Source organism: Gymnoscopelus microlampas, assembly GCF_963454915.1.
Source record: "Gymnoscopelus microlampas genome assembly, chromosome: 9".
Classification (NCBI taxonomy): domain Eukaryota; kingdom Metazoa; phylum Chordata; class Actinopteri; order Myctophiformes; family Myctophidae; genus Gymnoscopelus; species Gymnoscopelus microlampas.
This window is the reverse complement of record NC_139946.1, coordinates 23,272,395-23,296,371: the sequence shown is the minus strand read 5'-3', so window position 1 is coordinate 23,296,371 and position 23,977 is coordinate 23,272,395. Positions and strand designations below refer to the sequence as shown.

Below are 23,977 nucleotides of genomic sequence, written 5' to 3'. Positions count from 1 at the left end.
ATAGTGGAAAGCTATAAGCAATTCATTGGTCTTCACAGAAGCTGGTTGTAAAAATCTAATTGTTCTCATATAGCCTAATTTAGCCTTTTAATTGACACAATTACACAAAATAAAAAAAAGTCAAAGGCGTATGTGACATAAATGAAATTAGTATTTGAGGCTACTTGAAATCAGTATACATATATTAATTAAATTAATACATGTATTTCGTGTATTGGCATACACCATAGGACTGTTTTCTATATACATACATGTTTTTGGAGATTTTACCTTGTGTATTTGTTTTGTTGTCTGTTATTATTTTCTTTGTGAGTGTTGTCTGTTTTTTGTTTTGTTTTGTTTGGATGTTGTTTATATCTTACTCTCACTGTTTGGAGATACTCTGTTTATTTGCTTATTTGCTTCAGTTAATGTCTGTACTACCTATGAGTATGTAAAATAACAAAAACGAATAAACAAAACGTTAAAAAAAAAACAACCCCTATCATCGTCTGAGGGGAACATTGGCCGAAAATAGCAGATCTACAGTGCAGCAGCATAGTGCTGCTGCACTGTAGACAACTTGTGAGCTTGTAGATCGGCTATTTTCGGCAACGAGGTTTGGTGTAGAGGGGGGGCGATTAATTTAAAATGTTAAATCTGCAACACAATTGTATACAATACGTAGTGGGGGGTTCCTGCTTCATCTCTCTCTCACCTAAGGGGTCCTTGGCCTGAAAAACGTTGAAGACCCCTGCTGTAAGGCATACACGCACTCATTTACATAAAAAAAAGCTTCGATACTTGCGACTAAACCACAACGCACGAAAAGGCAGACCTTAAGGGGGAAAAGACCGCAAGCCCATTGGCGAGACGCGACGTCAATCAGCCGCAGCCCCGCCTCTTCCCCTTGACCAGGCTCGGTAGAGAGGCAGAAGAAGTGCGGTTGGAGTGCGAGGAGAGGGTCGCGGCCGTGATGATCTGACAGATGAAATAAGCGAAAAGAAAGAAAGAGAAGGCGGGCGTCGATCCTCCCACACAAAACCATGTTCCCCAAAGGCAAAGGCACCCCCGTGCCGTCGGACGGCCAGGCACGAGAGAAGTAAGGAGTCTTCCATAACGTTTTCTTTGAGTTCCCTGCGTGTGTCTCTGTTGTTCGGCTGGACAGGCGGCAGGCAGCAGCTCGCAGGAGGCGATTTCCTCCTCACCGAGAATGGAATTGAATGAACCGCCTTGTCTGCTGCTCGCCATTCCTTCCCTAGGCTCTCGTTCTTCTGCCTTTGGCTTTCCGCTGTTCACCTTACATCTTCTCCGCTGATACCGTGTGCGTGTTTAGCTCTGAGAAATGGGCGGCCGTGTTATATAATATTTTTCCGATCATTATTCGCGACTGTGTGGTGAGGGAGAAAACAATAACACCGCCGCCGCGCTACATTGTTTCACTGTTGCGCTTTGGATACATTTTTATTTCCCTCAGCCCCCATCAATGCCACCAGGATACTAACTGTACATGGCTACGGTATAGGCTGGAGGAGATATTGTTAAATCATTACGACATGAGACGATACTTTTGTTTTCAGTCGATACTTTGTAATCTCTAATTGTTGTGAATCTTTACCAGGGCTTTTGGACTCGTTACACAATCCCCCATTTAATTGTTTGGCATCATAGGCTATTGGCAGCCATTGTTCTGTGGGGCCTGTGGCCGACTGACTCCATGCATTATGCCTGTGGAAAATGTAACCTACTGACATTTCTCCTGATTTGTGATTTCACGCTGATCTATGAGATTGTAACAACTGTTAAAATTGTGTCTTTTACCCAGGTTGGCTCTCTACGTCTATGAATATTTGTTACACATAGGAGCACAGAAGTCTGCACAGACCTTTCTATCAGAGGTAAGTTCAGGCAATGTTGTCATAGTTGAACAATGAACATTAAATCTATTTGAATTAATTTACCACAAAATCATATTGATGTTCTACTTCTAATCCTATTAGCAGGAGTAACATGATTGATTAGTATGATTTTTGTATGTGTGTACTAGTTGTCACCCATGACCAAACCTCTCTGTGAATTACCCCCATTCCCTAGATACGATGGGAAAAAAACATAACACTTGGAGAACCCCCTGGATTCTTACATTCTTGGTGGTGGTAAGTAATGAATATCACTCTTCCCAATAAACATGTTCATTGTTTGTTTGTGTGGGTAACCTAATTTTTTATTTTGCCTTCTTCATCACAGTGTATTCTGGGACCTGTATTGCGCTGCGCCAGAGAGAAGAGAGACATGTGACCACTCCAGCGAAGCGAAAGCCTTCCATGATTATGTGAGTGCTGCTTCCGTGACAATAGTTTTGCATATTGCTCTGTCCTGTGCTGAGGAAGGCAACCATTTCATCATCAAAGACTCGTAAAGATGGTACCTCTTCAACTCAGATTGTGGTATATGTAAGAATAACCTATTTGACTGTAGCGAGAGAAGTCTGTTGGTTTACACCTTCACTGTGACAGTAAAGCACACGTCTCCCTTTAAGTGTGGTAGCTGTGCTGTAATATCACTAAGTGATATTCAGTCTGATTTGTCCTTCTTGCACAGTATTGAGGACCATGTGGCTGCTTTGGTTTCACAGACGTAGGTCCCTTTTTCGTGGAATGTGTTGCCATTTTCAATTGTAAATGAAAGCTGTCATTTGTCGGATCTAGATGGACGTTCCAAGAAGTGCTCTCTTGACATCATTCTAGTGTTCTATCCAGCTGTCGTTGGGCCAAATGATGCTCCCAGCGAGGAGCTTACAGTATAGGCTTCTGGGAAAATGGTGCTGACGTCAGCATATCCTGAGTCAGACCTGTCGATGTTGTTCTCCTACTGAACCACCACACCATGCTTTTTAAGTTGCACCCTTCCTCAATGTCCCAAGAGAGAATAAAAGGGCCAGAGTCCTAGCTGTGTTGCACGGCAGACAAGGATCTCTACTGCTACTGCTGAGACTCAAAACACGCTGGGCAAAAGGTTGTTTTTCACCTCCGATGGTTCCATCAGCCTCTGACTGACTGGCCTGCAGCAGCTTAAGCATATGTTTGAAATTTGACTCCTTTGGCAGGCAGACCACAACACAGTGTACATATCCTAATGGCTTTGAATAGGTAGAACGTATATTGTTCAGGATTCCTCAATTTATGACAAGCCATGTGGGGTAAATGAGTATCACTCTGTGGCCTATTAGCTAGTGTTTGACAGTTCTTCACAGGTTATGCTTACTCTTTTTTTGTACAATGGAATTTTAGACTTCACATCATATTCTTCCCAACTTTGAGTCAAGAGTTCAAGCCTACAGCATTGAAACACGCAGGTCAAAATAAAGCCTGAGTCTTAGTTTCTGGCCTCTCGTCTTCATAAAGTCCCATCTCTCTCAAATGTTATAATAAGAGCACAATGTGGCAGAAGTTCATCAAACGATTCACGGTCACCTCAACAGTGTCTGCTCAGATGAAGAAAAGGGGACACACGGGGAGGGGAAGCCTCAATAGCAGACGGACAGGCAGCGCCGTTGTGCCGTTGGCTGATAGCATCCTGAGCAGGAAGGGGTTAAAATGGAGATGTTGGCCCTGCTCTTGGCAGATAGGGTTGCCAGGGCAACGGGCCTCCTGATCTGGCAGGTGACCTGTGAGCCAGGAGAGCAGGGCCCTGCCCTCTCAGCGGCCACATTCCTCATTATTCCAGTCCCACACAGACAAAGGAGCACTGCGTTTGACTAGGGAACTGGCCATGTTATTCACCTAGGTTTTGTCGTAATCAATAGTGCTGTCTTTTGTTGCCTTTGGGTCCCCTTGTTGTGTGGTGCATGTATTTATATTGTCTTGTAGATAAGGTTGACCGTGTTGCTTACATTGAAGGAGTACAGCCTGTTAAGTAGTATGAAGGAGTTTTTTCCCCCCATTAATAATATGTTTATTTGTATTCATCTCTGTAATCATTTTGAGGCACTAGGTGTTTTTTTCAAATGCTTTTTTCTCGCTTTCTTTTTACAATGAATCAAACAGACTTTCTTACGTAATAAAGTTCTGTATTGCTGATGACAAAGCGAACCAGGACCATGAACCAAAGAAACTGTATTGCCCTGAGTTCAGTGGAGACCATTTTCATAAGATGGAAAGCATTAAGCAAATGAGGGAAACGGGGAAATGTCACCATGGGCCCTCTGTGATGTGAGGCTGTGAGAGTTTCTGTGCGGTCGTCTCTTCGACATCTTGTGGTTGCCCTTCGCTCAGATGTTGATTCTCCTTGTGTTCATTTATGGATGTTGGGGTTGGGGGGGGGGTCGGGTTCTGTGTGTGTGCGCGTGCGTGTGTTGACAGTAGTAGTCGTAGTCCTAGCCTTTTGTCTAGGCGTGGGGGAGGTGGCGGGTGCCTGCGCTAGCCGGCGGTGATCGTAAAGTCTCTGGCGTATTCACGCTGGGCCTGATGGACGATGACGCTCCCTTGGGGTCCGGTCGCCATGGCGTCGGCGGGTGATTGATGGCTGTCAGGGAGCTGAGGGCCAGATTGGAAAGGGAAAAAGGGGAGTGGTACCGTGGCATAAACCCAGCATCCACCACAGAGCCAAGGGAATAAAAAGGAAAGGAGGCTTGGGAGGAGGGGGGGAGGAGGAGGAGGGCTTTGGGGAGAAACAAGAAACTGTGGGGGTAAGGAAGGACCTGGTCTTGGTCCCCTTGCTGTAGAGAGAGCGAGTGAGAGAGAACCAGAGACAAAGAGAGGAGCATCAGTCTTGCTTCCAAAGTGGGGTTTATGATGTTGATTGATGGTTAAACATTTACAAGCTAAACATGGGGCCGATCTCTTTTGTAGTGGTGGATCCACTGGAAGGTCTGAGGCTGTTAAGAGCAGCCCAGGTCAGAGGGAGGCAGTTGGGTGGTCTGTGCTGCAGCCCTGCCCCCTCTCCTTGCTTCCTGCACACTCATCTCGTCTACTTCTCTCACCCCCCCCTTCTCTCTCTCTCTCCGTATCTCTTGTTTTCAGTTTTGTTGTTGTTTACCTCCTCCTCTTATGCGTGTGTGCCTCCTGCTCTGTCTTTTCATACACATGTCTCTCTTTCTATTTGCCTTTTCATGGTTACCTCAGTGAGACACTATAGTCTTTGTCACCCCCCCCTCTCTGTTTCCCTCTGCTCCCCCTTCGTCTTTGTTTTTGTAGAGAGAGCACAAGCACATCCGCAGTCACTCTGGCCTTTCGTAACCTCCTTCAGTGATTCTGAAGGAAACAAGGAGAATTTGCTTGGCAGGGATTGCCTGTTTTCGTGTGTGTATACACGTATATACACGTGCAGTTGCGCACACGCAGAAACATAATGTTGAATAGGGGAGAGGTGAGGGGGTGGATTAGCCTTTCCATAAAGAAAGTCCCAGGGTTGTAAGGTAGGCCCCAGTCAAAAGCTCAGGGCAGAGACTGAGACATCTGCCCCCTTTCCTGTAGCAGAGAGCGAGACGTGTCCTCTGTGTTTCCCACACCACAGGCAGCAGCATACTGCTGGGGACAGTTCAGTTAGCACAGCAGTGGGGTTTAATGGGACATGATAAGGATCAAGCACAACATGCCTGGGAACCCGCCATGCACGTTACTTTCCAGGCTACATGGAAACGCAGGTCCTGTGTTTTGATGGGGACAGCATGGATTGAAAATGTACTGTAATTTAGTTGTCACTCTAGTTTATTTTTTTCTTCTTTTTTACATGGGACAAAACGTAGGGCGCTGAAAAACATAATTTGGTCACTTTGTGGGTCCTGGAGGGTGTTGATGTATAACTCATACTCCATTGAGTATGTGCTATTCACAAACAAAAACACTTCAACTCAAAGCCACATATTCTGTATTAAGTTGAAATGAATTGTTATCTATATAGTGCAAATTAAGACGAACTGATTAAAAGACTGTAAAAAGTGGTGTCGGACAAAACATTTTTTAGTGCTTGCTTATTCAGATGATCTGCCAGCAGCTACCCAACATCCTTGATAGTCTGTCATACAGAATTGTTGTTTGTATAGACAAACCACAACAGACAACAGGAGAAACACATAAAGAATACATTCAAACATGGAAAAGAAGAATAAAAGAAAAAGGCCATAAAGACCTCCGCCAGTGATCTCATAGGCCCGTTTTAAACTTCTGACGTTTTTGGAATTAATGTGGGATTTCCTCTACCAGTATTACTCCCAGACAGTTGAATGACGTTTAGGTGTTCTGAGTGGAAATCAGTCTTGGTATGTACAGCTGTGCTTTTGTCAATTGTGAGGAATCTGTTGTGACTCCTGCTTACCTTGTAAACCGGTGATTTGCTTACAAGTCTCGTCTGAAATGTTTCAAATTGTTTGTGAAAGCATTTTCAGCGAATCAGTTTCAGTAAACGTTACGTCTAACAATACATGTTTTGGACTGTCAGGGGAAACTGTAGTTTATTAATGAATTATATATATACTACCTTTTATTAGAAGGATAAGCCCCTTGAGATGCACCATCTCTTTTTCGAGGGGAGCCGAATTATGCATATTTAGGGGGATTAGACATAAATGCCTAATAGTGCTTTTAAATCAATGTGATAGTTCCTATAATTATCCTTAAGGTGCTCTGCAGACTGTAGATTGTGTTCAGAAAAATATTATCAGTGTGCACTTATGTGGGATTTGTGACAGCTGTGTCTTTTTAAAGTAGTGCAAATTCTTGGTTGGTTGAATTCGTGGCCATAGGCTTTGACGCCACAAAATACCTCTTTAATTGTGACTGATTGCCTTATCCACTTATCTGTTTTGTATCATCATAATTTTGACAAATATTCAAGAGGACATATGTGATATTACTAGATGTGATGGTAAACCCTCCGTAAAAACAACACATGGTCTTGGCACAAACTAATGAGATAAAACTAGAAAGATACCGTCCGAGAACTAGGAATGCTGTGGTATAAAATGTCAGTTTGGAAAAACATAATTTCTGGTACCACGACTAGTTTGATGAATGTTTCTCCATCTCCACTTGTTTGTCTCATCCAGGCAATAGCTAAATGTTCTAAAGCACAGTTGTATCACACAACAAGTACAGTCAAACATTAGTTTTAATAACCATATCCTCTTAACTTTTTTTTTAAACCAGTCCACAACAGCCAGCAATAGAAAATCAATTTCCAGCTAAATTAAAAAATATATATATGTTCACCGATACAGGTGATGGATACAGACCCAAAACAGGGACCAGTATTTTATAAGCAAGGATGTTTCAATGATAATCAGATATGTAACCTCTGACTGAAACCGCTGCTAATACCTATTTAGACATCAGTGTCTATTATTGTGTGAGGAAACATTGAATAACGATGGGAGGGAACTTGGCCTTGGGCCATCAGCGTCCCTCTGCTTTATACCATGTGACAAGTTTTCATTCTTCATTATGAATTGTTTGAGATTATTTTTAGTGTTGTTCTGCTCCTCTACAGTGTAATGAACAGTGGGTGAGAAAGAGGACTTGTACGTACATTAGTATGTGAGGATCACCCCACAGATGTTCATTTTGTAAGCAAATGGCTGACAAAGCCATTGTAGATCTCTTTTTTTTGCAAACAAAACTTTTGATGATAGGTGCGACTCGTGCTAGAGGGGGGTGGGGGGTATACTTTCTGTCTATTGTTTTGATCACATCATTTGCATATCAGTGATCTCATACACCCATCTATAACCCTGCCACTGTGTATTAAAGAGACCGGATTTAACGAAGAAAAGAAACTGTGAGTACTAGCTGTATCACTATGTTGTGTTTTATGACAGTTTTCTAGTTGCGTTGAGGCCTGATGTTTCCCTGTGGCCTCACTTCTCTCTCTGCTGTGGTATTTCACAGTGGCCCTGCAGCAGCAGTCTGAGAAGATAGAATTAGGGAGGGTGCAGTCGATACCAGGGAGAGTGTTGGCTATTGACCAGTGTTGTCTGTGGAGCCGTAGCACTCTGGACTGAGTGTGTTTATTTCTTCACGCACATGCATGCATGCACTTCCTTCTATGTAGCGAATGATAAGCATTTAATTTTATGCAGTGATCTCCTGCACGTGTATGCACTGTTTTGTGTATGGCTACGTTTTACAACGTGTGTATGTGTGAGAGAGAGAGAGAGCTGTATGTGTACCAACAAAACGGAGGACTTGCTGTCAGTCTAAGGCAAGGTTTATTCTCTGCTTTCGTAGCTCCAAAAGACATTAGCTGATCTCAGATTGCCCTAGCTAAAGGGGAAGAAAACCCAGGCAATTAGGAGCGTGTGACCGAAGCAAATGGCACATTAGTGAATTAGGCCCTGCGGTTGGAGCAGGAAATCGGCCCAGCGAGCCTCCCGCTGTGCACGAGCACTTTGGAGCCACTGACTCAGTGAATCCCCCACCGATGTTTATCTGATCCACTGGATCACAGATCGGCAACAAGGGCTCAGTCGCCTGAATAAATGGGGGCGAGGGGCTCTATTAGATTTCTCAAATGCAGTCTGTCCCATGGGTCAGCTTTGTCATGAGCTTTGGGCCTGAAGTGTGTCTCGATAGATCAAGTTTCACACTGGCCCCAAACGGCACGAGCGTGAGTTCTATATTCACAAGCTTTTTTTCTTTTTTTTTTTTCTTAAGTGGACAGTAGATATTTTGTACTATTTGTAGTACTGATATTTAGTTTTATGTTGAAGCAAGAGGTTAGTGAGGTAGGTGCATGCATAGAGGTGTGGCCTGTTAGTTCTATAGTCTAGTGACTAGTCCATGGTGCCTTAAAACATTGTTTGAATTTAAGGATATACCGGTAATATATTATGCACAAACCATTTGCATATTGTCGCTGTCGGGGAGAAACTTTGTATCTCCATATTTCCACTTAGTTCTTTTGTAAATGAATGACCTACTTAGTTGTACAACAGTGTCACGCAAAAGTTGCGAAAATAGCCGATATACAAGCTCACAACACGTTGCTCTATACCAGTGGTTCTCAATCATTTTCAGGACTCTCATAACATTTGTGTTTCTTAAAACTCTTTCAAGATTATTCAAAAACGTGCTGTTTTTAAATATTTTCACAAATGTTAACTAATATCTGATGTATAAAATAGGGTTAAATTGGTTTAATAGATTTAGAAGCTATATTAACTAATATTACTGGGGACCCCCTCAAGGACCCTAAGTTGGTGGTCAAAATTGATTATATTGTATTATAATCACTGTTATAATCTATTTTAGTGTATTATAATGATCATGGTTGTAATACATTATAATACTTTATATTGTATCATAATCACAGTTCTAATCTATTATAGTGTATTATAATTATCAGTTGTACTTGTAATGCAATATAAATTATTATAATGTATTTATAATCACAGTTATAAGGGTCCATTTGGTTCTTACCAATAGCTGGAGTTCTCCTGCACAGGTGATTTGCATTTGTATTCAGGACAGTTGGCCACTCATCTACATTACATTGTTAGGCAAGAAGCAATGACCTCCACCCATGGCCTTACATCACAAAGAAGGCGTCGTTTCCCTCCAGGAGGGGAGGGGAGGGGGGTACTGCGAGGAGGTACTTTATTGTAATAGAAACGGCAGATATTTTGATGTGGTGTAGTGCCGCGTGGTGCTAAAGCTGAGAACCACTGCTCTATATGATATCTCCCAGTATGTGTTTTTGATCTTGTGTGTTTCTCCTTCAGAGTGCAGCAGCAGCTCCCAGTCCAGTAATGGGAGGGATGCCACCTGGTGAGGGCATGCCAGGAGGACCTATGCCACCAGGCTTCTTCCAGGTCAGTCCACCACCTGCTTATCATTGTCTTCATTAGTGTTCAGTCCTAAATCAACCCCTGCTCCCCTGTGCACTGTGGGGGAAATGAATCCAACATGCTTCATGCATGAAGAGGGTGTTGCAGCTAGGGGTGCAACAGTTTGATTTAATTGATTATTTAAAAAAAATATATATTCTTTCAAGTCAATTTTCACAAATTTGTGGTTAATCAGACGAATCAATTTAGTCAATAATTCATTTTAATTGGAATTGTTTACCCCCAGAATGCACTTATCTGTTAATCAGAAATTTAATCAATAGAATAATCTAAGAACATAATTGGTAGTTGCAGCCCTATCTGGAGCCTTAAGGGTCATCCACACCAAGAATAAGAACTATAAGAAAAATAACTTGAAAGGGGCGCTCGGTGGAGCCCATTACTCCGCCAGGCTGGCCTACCCAAGCATTGTGACAGGCAGGAATGATTTGCAGCATTGCGTCACGTCAGTGTACACACCGCCAATTCAACAATAGATTTTAGCCTACAAATTCTTTACAACACTTATCAACGCCAACCTCGGTTTGGTGTGTTAGGTCCTTGAGTGACCGACAGCAGTTAGGTTGGATTTAACACATTAATGAGTTCTGTGTTTCATTGCTCACTGCTGTGATGCGCAGTGATGTGCATTGTCAGCTGAACTGCCTAGTGCCTACAGAACCGCAATGTTTACTTTTTACTGTTGGATCCTTATGTATCAAATATCCATTGTTGCTGGTTGCCAGTACATCTATACTAGGCTATTTAACGTCAAAACAAGTGGCACATTAAGGGGGAAATGGTCATTTTTGTATTCAATATTTTCTACAAGGTTCATTTTGGTTTTAAACAAAAGACTGATAGAGACGTCTAGGAAACCACATCAGAGTGGAAAACATTTCCAGAAAGACCGATTACTGTCTAACTTTATTTGGACACTTAGCTGTTCACCAGGGGCCTGACCATTGGTCTGACAGCCCATCATTCTGAAACCCCAATAGGCCGACAAATGTAGGGTTAGGGTTAGACGCTCAACAGTGCTTCGGAATAAAGAGCCGTCGGACCAACGCACCGTTCACCATGTCATCTCTGTCTGTGAGTGTGCTGCTGGCTTTGCTGTGTTTTAAGTAGGTTACGGACGCCTGCTGCGCTACTTACAGTATGATACCCTTTCTGTGTCTAAGGACTGTGATATGCAATGTTACTTTGTATGAATATTACTTCATGCTACGTTAACTGCGGAGAACTCCACATTTACACGTTTACCAAAAAAAAAATCCAAACGCCCATCCCTAAACCTGGAGGAACGGTGGTCTGAGATTATGTGAAAAATATAATGGGCTTGAGTTCCTTGGCCTGCTGGCAGCGTGCACAAGAAATTTGATGACGAGTCGTAGTGTAGTGGTTTGCGAGATTAGCTGCGGACAGACAGTCAGACACAGGGGCACGAAAACATCATCTCCCCCCTGGCGCAGATAATGTCAACATTTACACTGATGAATGATAACATTTTTAACAGTGGCACCAACTAAGCACGTGCTGCTCGCTCCAGCTGTGTGTGAGCCCCAAAATGAATATTGGTGATCTGTTACTGCTGTACATTGCACAGAGAAAGAATAATAAAGCCAGACGGGTATGGGTTCACAGAAGACAAGAGTGAGGAGAATCCAACAATGTTCTTTTAAAGACACATTTTTTTCATACTTTCCTATATATCAATTTGATGGTACCCTTGCTATGGTCAAGAGGACATCAGTGCTGAGTCACTCAGCAATGTCATCTTCCATGTTGAATGTGAGTGATGTGTTGAACGTGATGCCCTTTAAATTCCGATTTTGATTGGCTGTGTTTTTAGCGTTCATCAAATCGTTCTGAAAGTGATCCCAACGATATCGTTAACCACTGTCGTTGTCGTAATAGTTGTGTTGTGGACTCTGCCATCCACGATGTTTGAACCGATATATTTATAGTTCTTGTCGTTCTTGGTGTGGACAACCTTTTATTCCTTTAACTGCACCCCTCCACCCTTCTCCCCTCCACACAGGTGGAGGGGAGAAGAGGGGCTTATGGGTGGATTATTTTCCATGGGGAAAGTGTATATGAACCAACTGCAGTGCTTTGCAATTATTCTGCTTCCCTGTTTCACCTGTCATCCCTTTTTTTTGCATTGCTGCAGGCTCATTTGAATGTGCCTGTCAGGCTGGTGTATGCATCATTATGAAGGGCTGCATTTCTCTATGTCCGTTGTGCTTGTGCAGCTTTTGGCTTTTGCTTTGGGCTACTGCCACTGCCACACTGAGCCTTTGTAGTAAACATCATAGACGTTCTGTCTGCCGCCGCCCCCCCCCACCCCCACCTACAGTGTAGTAAACAGGGAGGCGTGGCCTGGCCATTTTCCCTAATGGAGAAATCGAAAGGTGCAGCACCCACAGTAAATCAATACCATGTGAGGATAAACTCTTGGCAGGCTCCTGTGAGGACCTGACTGTAAAGAGGTGACATAAAAATGTGCAACCCATCTCTACGGCACCGCTACTCCTCAACCAAACTCACTGCACTCCAACCACTTTCAACTTGGCGTCCCTGTTTTGGGTTACGTCATTATATGCGAACATTTAAATTGAAAAGAAAAAAAAAAAGATTTACAAGCCCATGACACGATGTGAAGCGCTGTGAGCTTGCAGAACAGGTATTTTTGCTATTCGTTGTACGATAACGTATCTAGGGCTGAAGTGCTTAAAATCACCCACTGAATACTAACTTGCAAACACAAGTACAGTGACTAATAATATGATTGTGTCAATATTTGGGAAAAAGCCAAGTTGATAATAAAAGGCTGTTTTGCCCGCTTGCGCTGATGCACATTACACACACGTGCATGCACGTTCAGTCACTCAGACTTTCTTTACTAGAATCCATTGGAGTCGTCTCAATTAAGCCCCTCACTCGCTGTCAGATGAGCAACATTAGCTGCTCAGCACCGGTGTTTTGGGATGTTGTAAGGCTAATTGCATAGGGCTTAATTGATGCTGTTAATTGGGGTAAATTAGCTGTGATGACATGTTGCATGCAGTAGGCTGCTTAATGCCTTGACTGACAGGCAAGAAGATCACGCATCATTCCCTTCCCTCTCTCTCTCTCTCTCTCTCCCATCTTCTATTCTTTCTTTCAAGGCTGTGTCATTGGTTGGCTCTACTCTAGTACTAGCCACTTCAACCCTATACTTAGTTGACCGGGGGCTCTATACTACGGTTTTTACTTATATCTTTGAAGAAAATGGCCAATCTACAAGCTCACGATGCTGGGAGCTTGTAGATCAGCTATTCCGCTGAGTGTTCCCCCCCCCCCCCCCAGAATAGGGACGCTAGGGTTCGAGTGGCTAGTGGAGCAAAGCTGAGCAGCTTGAATCTTGAATCCTCTCTTGAGCTTTACCCTAAAAAATATATATTGTCATTGGATACATTCTTTCCTTTCTCTTTTTTATTCCTTCTTTGCACCACACTTTAGTCCTGCCACATTCCAACTGTGCCCTGCAGTAACCCTGCTTCTCTCTCTGCCCCCTCCGTGTTCCCTCTCTCGCTCTCACTTATTTCTCACTCCTTCTTCCTCTCACCCTCCTTATCTCGCCTCATCGTCCCTGCATATCCCTCCTCATTCTGTGTGCACTGCTGCTGTAGGGTCCACCTGGTCCCCAGGGCTCTCCTCATCCCCAGCCTCCTCCCCCTAACAGTATGATGGGACCTCACAGTCAGGTAATGTTCTGTCTCTCTGCCCGTCTCTCTGTGCTTTCATTGTGGGGGGAAACGAGTGTTTTCTCGCTGCTGACGCTTCATGCTTTCACCGCGTCTCTCTCAGCTTTGGCGGCTTTATGTGCAGCTTTGAATAATCACACGGACACATAATTGACAGATAAGCATACCCTGGTGTGTTGTACTTCTTTGTCCAGAGTCGGGTTTTTTTTCTTCGTGTTGACCTGTGACTAATGTGATTTGCCCTTGTCCTTTTTTTTTCTGTAGTCCTTCATGTCACCCCGCTTTGCTGGGGGTCCCAGAGGCCCCCCTATCAGGATGGGTAACCAGGTAAATAAAGACTGACACACGCACACCATACCCACTTAGGATAGTCAGTTATTCAGCACCCAATAGCTGCCATTTGACCACACCTGGTACCGTATCAGCTTGACCACTGGGTCTCACTCAAAGGTTGGGTCCCGGTCTGACCACCAGGGGTCCTTGAGAGGGTTCCAGGAGGCCCCCAGCTAAATGATTGATAGTTTGGAACCAAATGGGCTCTTACGGGCCTGTACTTGTGTCTGTAAATGTTCCATCTATACACTCAATCGGAGCTAAATGAACACTGAGGATTTTTACAACGTAGATTGGGGTCCCAGACATGAAATTGTATCAAATGGGGTTCCTGAAATTAAAGTTTGAGAATGGCTGAACTTCACAACACACATCATTAACCCATTAAAACCGGGATCGCATCTATGTAATGTAACCACTTATTTTGGCTATTCAAAAATAGCAGATACAGCTATGAGTTTGTAGATCTGCTATTTAAAAAAAATCTTGAACATTTTAGCTGATCTTTTGAATATATTTATTTTTAACTAAAATCTTTGCTTCTAGGGGTCCCTGGAACAAAATATTTACAGATGGGGGTCTGCGGCCAAATACATAATAATGTTGGGGGTCCTTGACATGAAAACGTTTGAGCACCACTTATAGCAACATAAGGGTTTCAGAAAACTGTTAGGATTTAGAAGACATTTGTAGAATCGTATCTCAGGTCTTAACGGGTTACGGCTCAGATCGCATTCATACATCCATAGCAACATTCATCCATCCATAGCTAAATTAAATCTGTCTTTTTTTCTTCTCTGCAGCCTCCAGGTGGAGGACCAGGTCCTCACCCCATGCTGCCTAACATGGACCCAACACGACCACAAGGTCAGTTGTCCACATCACACCCTAATGTCATGCTCTCTGTAATGCGTGAAATGATCCCCTTGAGTCCTTCTAACAAGACTGTGTTTGTCCCTTCCTCCGTCCGTCCAGGGCATCCTAACCTGGGGCCAATGCAGAGAATGAGTGGCCCTCGAGGCATGGGGCCCATGGGGCCTGGTCCTCAGGTAGGTGTCTTACACTAGTAAACATGATTTTAACTGTTGGTCTCATATCCTATAATGGGCTACTTGCCAGCCTGTAGAGTCCCATTGTGAACCCGGGTGAGCCCCGAGTACCCCAACGTTTTAGGCTAGAGATTTTAGAGTAGGGGTCCCCAGCATTTACAAACTGCAGGATGCTAACTTGCTTTATGTTGATCAATTAGCATTATTGGCATGATTTAGCACAATCGTCTATATGGACAGTATTTCAGCCTCCTCTTGGCTGATTTGGACAATATCGGAGTGGTTTTGGGGGTTATAAACTTAGTTTCAGGCTGTAAGCGATAACACGGCTGCCTGTAATCGTTTCAGACTTTGTGAACATCTGGTTTGTCGCTGTAACCGTGGGTAACAGTAGTTAGCTAGCCTGCGAACCGCGGCAGTCTGTCAGTCAATTTATAATTTATAAAAACATTTTATAGAAATTGAAGCTTATAAATGTGTAATCATTCATGGATGGTGGCTTCAGACACACTTGGGTTGCCTACAATAAATTGCACCAATTGCATTAGGAAACCCAGCAATCTCATGAAATTGTCTCTCAATCACGGTTTGCTGAGCATCATTGTATGGAAATTGGAGCTGTTGCCAAAAAAGGGACTTGATCCTTCTGCTAAGGTTTGGCTGTGATATACTGTACCTATCCCCGATCTCCCACTGAGGTCCCCGGGGCCAAAACCCCCAATGTGGAGACCTCCTGCTGTCCTGCATTGGCACAGGTATAGCATTCAAGTGTCGGGTTTCTCTCCTCAACTTGGTTCCAAATTGTGGCTCAACTCCAGAAGGACATGCTTGGGAGACGTCATTCTCCATGTTAAGATTCCAGTGGTCCTGACAATCTTGTGTCTTACACACACTTGGAGGTCTTAAGAGAGCCAGGTCTGCTATTTTCAAGATTTGATGACTGTCAAAGCTCTTGCAAATAATGTACTGATTAAGGATCTAGCCTATAACATTGTAATTATGTTGTATTGTTTTTAATTGATTGAATTTTCTTGTTTGTAATTCTGTCACCTGTTAAACTCGTTATTGTTAAAAAATTGAAAATGCCTATGTATTTTAGGAATATGTGAAACATAGTCGGTGTAGGCCTTTACAAATTATAACATTTTGACATGGGTTATATACTTTTGAGTGAATACGCATGTTTAGATTAGCCTGGTAAACCCGAATCTCATTTGTATTTGATTTCAAATGCAAATGAGATTTCCGGAAGGGGGGGGGGGTTTACCTGGCTATGTTTAGATGCCTGTCAGATTCTCAGACTATGTTGCAGCACAAGTCCATGTGAAGAATGTGTTTACACATGCTTTACACTTCACTTTACATGAGATTTGAGCATCAGCTATGCTCATGTCAAATGGACTGCAGATTGATAAATGCTGAGCACTGCATTTGAAATGACCCATCAGCAACTTTTTGGTTGGCGCAAGTATGATAAATGGGAGGCCATGAGCGTAAATCCTCGTCCAGGCCTGTATTTATAAAGTGGCCGCAAGTCCTGCGCACCACTTGGTGTCTCCTTGTGGAGATGAAGGGAAATAAAGTTGCAGTTTCTCTACATATGTTAGAATAATCACAATATACAACTCCACATACCATTATTGAATCCATTATGATGACAATATGTACACACGGTATGTAGCATAATCAAAAAAACATCTCCACATCCCAATGCCACACACAACTAACAATCCACATTTAACAATTTAATGACCCTAACTTCACAAATTAGTATACAATACACATGTATCCCAGATTGAGGCTATGAAAACATGCAATTTCATCCTTCAGTCCTCATGACAGGGGAAACGATAGCCAAGCTTCTTATCAAGTTGAAAAACCTCTCCATTCACGTCACTCTGTCGTCGTCACACACACACACACACACACACACACACACACACACACACACACACACACACACACACACACACAGATTCGGTGTTCTGTTACTTTTATTTTACCGCACGTGGTAGGCTGCCTGCTTGATACCTGTCAGTTTCACGTCAGTCAGTAAAGGAATACTTTCACTCCCCCCCCACACACACAGCAAGCATGCAGACAATCAAAGACACAATCGAGACATTTTCAGCCCCTGATTATTTATACATTTATGTAGGGCCTTTCTTTTATTCGTCCTCTACCTCTCTTCTCCTTTTATCCTTTTTGGATATCGCTATTACTGAACTAGCTCGTCATGAGAAACATGACTTATGGGACTGTTGCTGCTTTCACGTCGGTCACGTCTTGTGACGGCAGTTTCAGATTGTCTAGTTGTACCGTACATACAATGCGTGTCATGATAAATATGTTTCCCAACCTGCGGTCCTGGCTCCCCTTGGGGGAGCATGAGGCCTTGTCTGTTTGGAAGTAATCCTGCTTTTTTCTTTGAACGCTGGCCTGACTCTACAGGCCGATCAGCAGGTCAAGCCAGTCTGGGCCTGGCTGCAAATATATTAATAACTTTAGGTTGTTTTCAAATAGCTTTGAGCCCCTCCCCCTTTTCACCCACCACCAAGCAAAGAAAACTGCTTTGGTCCTAATCTTACTGAAACAAATTGCTAGGATGTGCAAACATGACAATAAAAACTGACAATAAAAATAATTGTGATTCTTAACAATATATTGTTGAATCCGTCTATATACCATTGTTCTTCGTTGGTGTGCATTTGCAGCTCATGACAATTAATGTATATGAATGTTGCTTGACATGATCTTAAAAGTTCATTGTTTTAAAGAATTCTAGGAACACACACAAGAACATATAGCATTAATATGTGGGAAAATTACATAGAAATACATAGCACAGATCATTAATGAAAACCAGTTGATAAGTGCGGCTACAGGACATCACGTGACAAAAATAAAAGATCTACAAGCTAACACGTTGCACCGTGATGCCCTGTTAGCTTTTAGAACTGCTCTTTTTGTCACGCGACACCTTTGCTCAAGTCTGTCTTGGTGCATTCATAGCACACACGTGTAAGAGCCTCATTATTGCACCGTAGGATTGCTATAGGCCTGGAAATGGGGTAAAATACTTTGGAAAGGTTTAGAAAATGTGTTTTTAAAAATGTGTGGGAACCCTGATGCTTGGCTTTGTTTATCAAGCTCAACAACATTTCATCAGGAATTTGGCATGGAATTAATTTGTTAATCTAGCCTCTGCTCATTGATTTTCTCCTCAGAACTTTGGTGGTGGGATGAGGCCTCCACATAACGCCATGGGTCCCGGCATGCCAGGAGTAAACATGTGAGACTTTCTTTTCCATCTCATTCTCCTCTTAATGCGTATCATTCTGTGTATTATGTGTTGTCAACCTGAATACGATGTCTTAACTGGTGGTTCTGATCCTCTCACTGTACAGGGGCCCAGGTACTGGCAGGCCATGGCCCAATCCTAACAATGCCAACTCTGTGAGTTTATTTTTGCTTTGTGCGTTCATATGCATGGACATGCACACACACACACACACACACACACACACACACACACACACACACACACACACACACACACACACACACACACACACACACACACTAATGGGGATTCGATCGATCCTTGATGTGGTTCCAGGGGGTCCCCAACAAAATGATTAATAGTTGAGCACCAAATGGACCCCTGTTAACTCTGACGGTGTGCAAAAATACGAACCAAATGGAACCTTACAGGTCCAGCACTGAAGATTTTATAGTGTAGATTAAGATTTGGATTCCAGAGATTTAAAACAATTTATCAAATGGTGTACATGCCTAATGCATATCAAACTGGGGGTCCTTGAAATTTTAAATGTTGAGAATCACTGCACAATAGCATATCGTCTGTCGGGTGGACACCTCATATGTCCAAAACCTTTCACGATTCAAAAACGGCAAACGTAGCAGATCGACAAGCTCAAAACGCATCGCTTTGCGCTGTGTTTCAAGCTTGCAGATCTGCTACTTTTGTTGATTTTGTGTGACGCTGTAGTATGATCAAGTAGGGCGTTAATTTACGGGGAAAACACAAAAAGTTAAAATATGGGGGGGGGGGGGGGGGGGGGGTTCTGCCCGACAGCGACGATAATATGCATGCACACAGGAGTGCTGGTTCGGATTGCAGCCAAGTTTGTGCTTCAAGTCAGAGCCGTGGAGCTTTTAGTGTGCTCCGGGGCTCTAGTCTGGGTTGTAATTGTAGTATTATGTGTCCTGGTTTCCACAGGCTGCTAGACCGACAGACATGATGGTATTAGAAGGCTGATCGGATGATGAATGGTGCTGTTTTGTGGATTGGACAGGAATTGCATTCCCTCTTTTCTCGTCTGTAATGTTTTCTGTTTCTTTGGTTTCAGATGCCTTACTCGTCACCCTCTCCTGGTGCATATGGGGTAAGAACACTTCCTGACACATTAAACTAATACAGCGGTATTGAATTTCATTGCACGACAAAACATCGTTTCTCACTGCCCTGTCTAGATTGTATTTAAAAATACATTTATAAGTTAAAGCTGCAATCCAGAACTTTATTTTTAACAAATACAGTTTTATTTTAACCAATCTGTATGGTAGTATGTTAATATAATGTAACACGTCTGCAATGGATTGAGGTGGTCTCTTCACTTTTCCATTGAGAAATGTAGACCCTTACCTGGTCATAAGTACAATAGAGTACCAAAGTCCTGACGTCACTACCACTGCCCCTGGGTTACAGCGTTATTTTTTTGTATTGGAATTCCTATTCAAATCTTAGATCGCGTCATAAAATGAGATATAAGATAAAGAGTATAAGATAACATGAACATTTACCTATGGATTGGTTGATTTGGAAAATTAGTTTTATTGTGCTTGAGTCTTGGCGTGTGTGTTTGTATTCTCATATTGTGTCTTTATTCCCTAAAGGGGGCTTCTGGAGGAGGGGGCCCCCCAGGAACACCCATCATGCCCAGCCCTGCAGGTAGCCAACCCTAACCCCCTTCCCCATGAGCTGCTTATCAGCACACATTACACACATTTTGTTTTACTGTACATACGGCTATTTACCGATGTGTGATACATGCAAGTATAAATCAGGCATAACTCTAACCCCAACCCCTAAACCTAACCTCTAAATGTTTAATCCTTACCTAATAGTTTAATTAACCATAAAACAACCATTTGTCTTATGAGGACCAGGAAAGTGGTCCTCACATGTGTATTACACCAATTCTACTTTACTTTTGGGGGCGTTTGGCCCTCACAAGTATTTACCCACACACACTCACACTCACACACACTCACACACTCACTCTCATGTGTGATCCAGTTGCTTTGCTTCACACTGATCACAAAACAAACATTTATGTTTTCCAGACTCTAACAACTCTGGTGACAACCTGTATACCATGATCAACACTGGACCTGGAAACCGGAATAATGTAAGTTCCTGCCTCTTGTGCATGGCCCAAAAGAAATGTGTTTCCCCAAAAATGAACTCTTAATCCTCTTTGGCATTACCTACTCCTGTTTCCAAAACATAAAACTCACTCAGGCACAAGTGGGAGTAAATATTTGAAGTAACTGAAGTAGAGGCATGAGTTATAGGCTTTTACAAGCACTCAAAGTAGTTTTATTAAAAAAGAAAAACCTGGTTGTAACTATTTACTTTGACTCTGGTGGCTTTAATGTAAACTCACCATGCCTTATTGACCCTTATGGCCACTGTACCGTGTACACGGTAAAATCCTGAGTGTTAATTTAAATCTGAAAGTGTACAAATGGAACCAAATGGACCCATCCATTTGTCACTCTGAGATAAATTAAGACTTCTCAAAGTAGGGTCCAGGGGCTCCCCAGCAAAATAAGTTAATACAGCATCGAAATCAGGTTAACCACTTTAAAACCTGTATTCGTTGGCTATTTGAAAATGGCCCACAATGTGTCGCATGTTGACACATTGTGAGCTTTTAGATCAGCTATTTTCAAAAAAATCTGACATTTTGAATTGACATTTTTGAAACATTTCAACAACACAAAATATTTTCAGAGGTGGTCCACGGCCAAATCCATAATCAATTTGGGGGTCCTTGACATGAACATGTCTGAGAACCACTGGTGTGGAGTGCAGTAAACAAGCCCCATTCTCTCTTGTTTCCCATCCAGTTCCCTATGGGCCCCGGCTCGGATGGGCCCCTGGGAGCCATGGCCGGCATGGAGCCACACCACATGAACGGATCGCTAGGTAACGTAGACCTGGTGCTACGCACGCATACTGATTACAAACAACATGGAAAATGTTAAGGTTGCATTGGCAGACGGAAATGGTTCTCAAGATTATGTTGTCTGTGTGAAACTGGAGAAACTCCTTGAAGGCATGTGATATTTCCGTTATGGCCATGAAGGAAATATCCTCTTATATCCCTGTTGTATGAGAGTAGCCTTCTCTTGGTACTGGGATAGAAATCGTTTCTTTTCTTTTCTTTCTTTTTTCTGTATCGATAGGATCCGGTGATATGGATGGACTAAACAAAGTGAGTATTCGAATTATGCAACAAATCTGTATATTCTAGTTTAAACTAAACCAGTTTGGTTGTAGAGTGGTTGTTTTCAAAAACAAGTGTGGTGCTTCCCTTCTTCCTAGAATTCTCCAAACAATTTAAGTGGCATTAGCAATCCTCCTGGGACTCCGAGAGATGACGGCGAACTGAGCGGAAACTTCCTCCACTCCTTTCAGAGCGAGAACGTAAGTCTCATTCTGTGACAATATTGACCGCTACAACAGACAAATTGCAACAGGATGTAGGTCTTTTTTTAGTGAGAAATGCAGCAGGATGTATTTTTTCTTCTGAGAGAAAGGCATGTCAGATAAACGCCTGATTTATGCTTCATCATTCAAGGGTGTAATGCCGAAAATAGCCGATCTACAACCTCACAACCACGGTGCGTTGTGAGCTTGTAGATCTGCTACTTTCCGCATGCAGCACCGTCGTATGATGAGTATAAATTAAGTCTTCCCAGTAAAGTATTCTGGTAACATGCAGAATCCCTCTACTACCAATTAAGTTGCACGTCAAAGAAAACTTGCTTTTACTTTAAGTATACTTACATCACTGAAAAATTGCCAACTTTTAACACCTCATTTTCACTTCCTCAATTTATTTTCATTACACACAATCAAAGATTTGACATTAGTTAGCCACATTTTCTGCTGCCGCTTCGCTGTCCCTATCTGGACGGTGCATCTCCTCAGCTAACTGTCACACATCAGTGAAGGGACTTACTGTTGGCTGTAATGGGGCTTTGATGAAACCAGAGTTAGAGCGCTATTGACCGGACAGTGGAGCTACAGTCACAGCACATTAACATCATTGACTACCGTGCCACTGTAAGAGAGACTGCACCTGGCATTTGACCAAGGAGAAAGTGTCTCTTAACCACTTTCAACCTGGCGTCCCTATTCTGAGCATGTCATTATAGGCATACATTTTCAAAAATGGCATAATTGCAAGCTCCCAACGCATCATGTTGTGACACGTTGTGAGCCTGTAGATTGGCTATATGGCTATTTCCGCTAAGTATATAGTGGTTGACCTCTTCTTCTCTGTGACTCCGTAGTACTCCCCCACCATGACGATGAGTGTGTGATCCCCTACCGCCACCTACCCCACCTATTTGCCATCATTCCGAGGATCTGAACTCACCATAGGACACGGCCAAACACGCACCGAATCAGGGACGGGCACCCATCTTGGTTCCACCGCAAAACGCCAGAATGCTGATCGGAGGGGGGCAACAAAAAACGAAAAAAACAAAATGGCTGGCGACTACTGCTCCTTGCTCAAAATGAAGGACAATTTTTTCTCCATTCTTCACAAGCCCATGTGTGACAAAACCAGCTACTGAAATGCATACATGACACGTTTTAAGTTCTTTGCTGTCCCTTGAGCCCCCCCTCCCCCCCCCCCCCTCTGAAGCAAAGAAAAAAATATGGTCAAAGTTTACCTCTTGTACTTTTTATTTTTGCTTTGTGGTGCAAGATGTGCAGAAAATTCTCAGCTTTTCTGTCATTTAAAACACTGGAGAGTGTGCATATGCATTGTGAGCTAGGAAAAACTCAAAAGTCTTGTCATATTTTCCTTATAGCCATGCGTACTGAATCACAAAAAGTCAGCAGACTCGAAATTTGCCTTTTTTACTCTGTGACCACCTTAATGAATGACATCATGTTCTGCCCAGTGCCGACCCTACTATTTAACCATGTTTATAAAGAGGGAATTATGTGAAAGAACAGAGGCTTTTATCATGACAACCCTTCACAGTTTGTAAGTGCTCAGAGAGGGTTTTTAAAATGTAAAAATTGATCCCAATTCGATCAATTCTCGATCTTCTATCGGTGAGAGCAAAGCTGTTCTGCACTCTTTAACATGTTTTCTTGCATTTCAACAGCAGGACTGCTGTTCTGTTATTTGTCAAGGGAAAACCAAACTTCAGCATATGAAGCGAGTGCATGAATGCTGAGAAATCTGTGTAAACATACTACCTAGTGCTGCTCTATTCTCTGTGTGAACACCTGCTTTAAGACGTGGTGTGTATCTCTTCTCTTAACCTGCCTGTGCTTAACACTCTGTGCTCCTCATCGTCGTGGCCCTTTTCTGTGTTCTTTCCAAATTTGTTTTATTGATGACATGGCTAAGAAAGGGTTGCCCATCGTAATCTCTATACATATTGGTCGTTCATACTTTCCCCACTGTATAATTGGTTGTTCCCTCGCCCATCCCCCCTGCCCATTTTTTATATTTTGATACGATCTTTGATTACGTATATTTGCCCAGTTATTCAGAGTTAGTCAAAGCTTTCTAAAACGATTCTAGTAGGCATTATTATGAACTTAGCAGCAGTCTTGTAAATGTGATGATTTTTTTTTCTTTTTTCCCCCCTGTGACCATTAAGCATTATACACATCTGTCCTATGTTGCCTTTATTTGCTGATATTTTTTATTTCAAATTGAGGAAAGAATTGCTTGTTAATATAATTTTACAATAACTTA

The 23,977-nt window shown here is 42.7% G+C and overlaps 1 protein-coding gene across 2 annotated transcripts; it reads left to right on the top strand.

The window, feature by feature from the left end:
- The first annotated feature begins 900 nt into the window (after positions 1 to 900).
- ssbp3b (single stranded DNA binding protein 3b) lies at positions 901 to 23,977 on the top strand. 2 transcript variants are annotated; one of them, XM_084067327.1, is made up of 18 exons: positions 901 to 1,081; positions 1,805 to 1,877; positions 2,074 to 2,135; positions 2,227 to 2,311; positions 9,695 to 9,784; positions 13,477 to 13,551; positions 13,816 to 13,878; positions 14,688 to 14,751; positions 14,860 to 14,933; positions 18,161 to 18,225; positions 18,341 to 18,389; positions 19,307 to 19,342; positions 19,854 to 19,908; positions 20,304 to 20,368; positions 21,093 to 21,171; positions 21,432 to 21,460; positions 21,571 to 21,672; positions 22,545 to 23,977. In XM_084067327.1, the coding sequence occupies exons 1-18, from the start codon at positions 1,026 to 1,028 to the stop codon at positions 22,572 to 22,574; spliced, it is 1,152 nt and encodes a 383-aa protein (XP_083923453.1). In that variant the 5' UTR covers positions 901 to 1,025; the 3' UTR covers positions 22,575 to 23,977. The 2 variants fall into 2 exon arrangements, with proteins under 2 accessions (XP_083923453.1, XP_083923454.1); XM_084067328.1 differs by lacking the exon at positions 13,477 to 13,551.

Excerpts from the sequence above, each read along its gene's own strand:
- ssbp3b (XM_084067327.1), top strand. The coding sequence starts at position 1,026 with ATGTTCCCCAAAGGCAAAGGCACCCCCGTGCCGTCGGACGGCCAGGCA. Across the intron at positions 13,552-13,815 it reads TGATGGGACCTCACAGTCAG|TCCTTCATGTCACCCCGCTT; the intron begins GTAATGTTCTGT and ends TTTTTTCTGTAG. Across the intron at positions 18,226-18,340 it reads GGCATGCCAGGAGTAAACAT|GGGCCCAGGTACTGGCAGGC; the intron begins GTGAGACTTTCT and ends CTCACTGTACAG.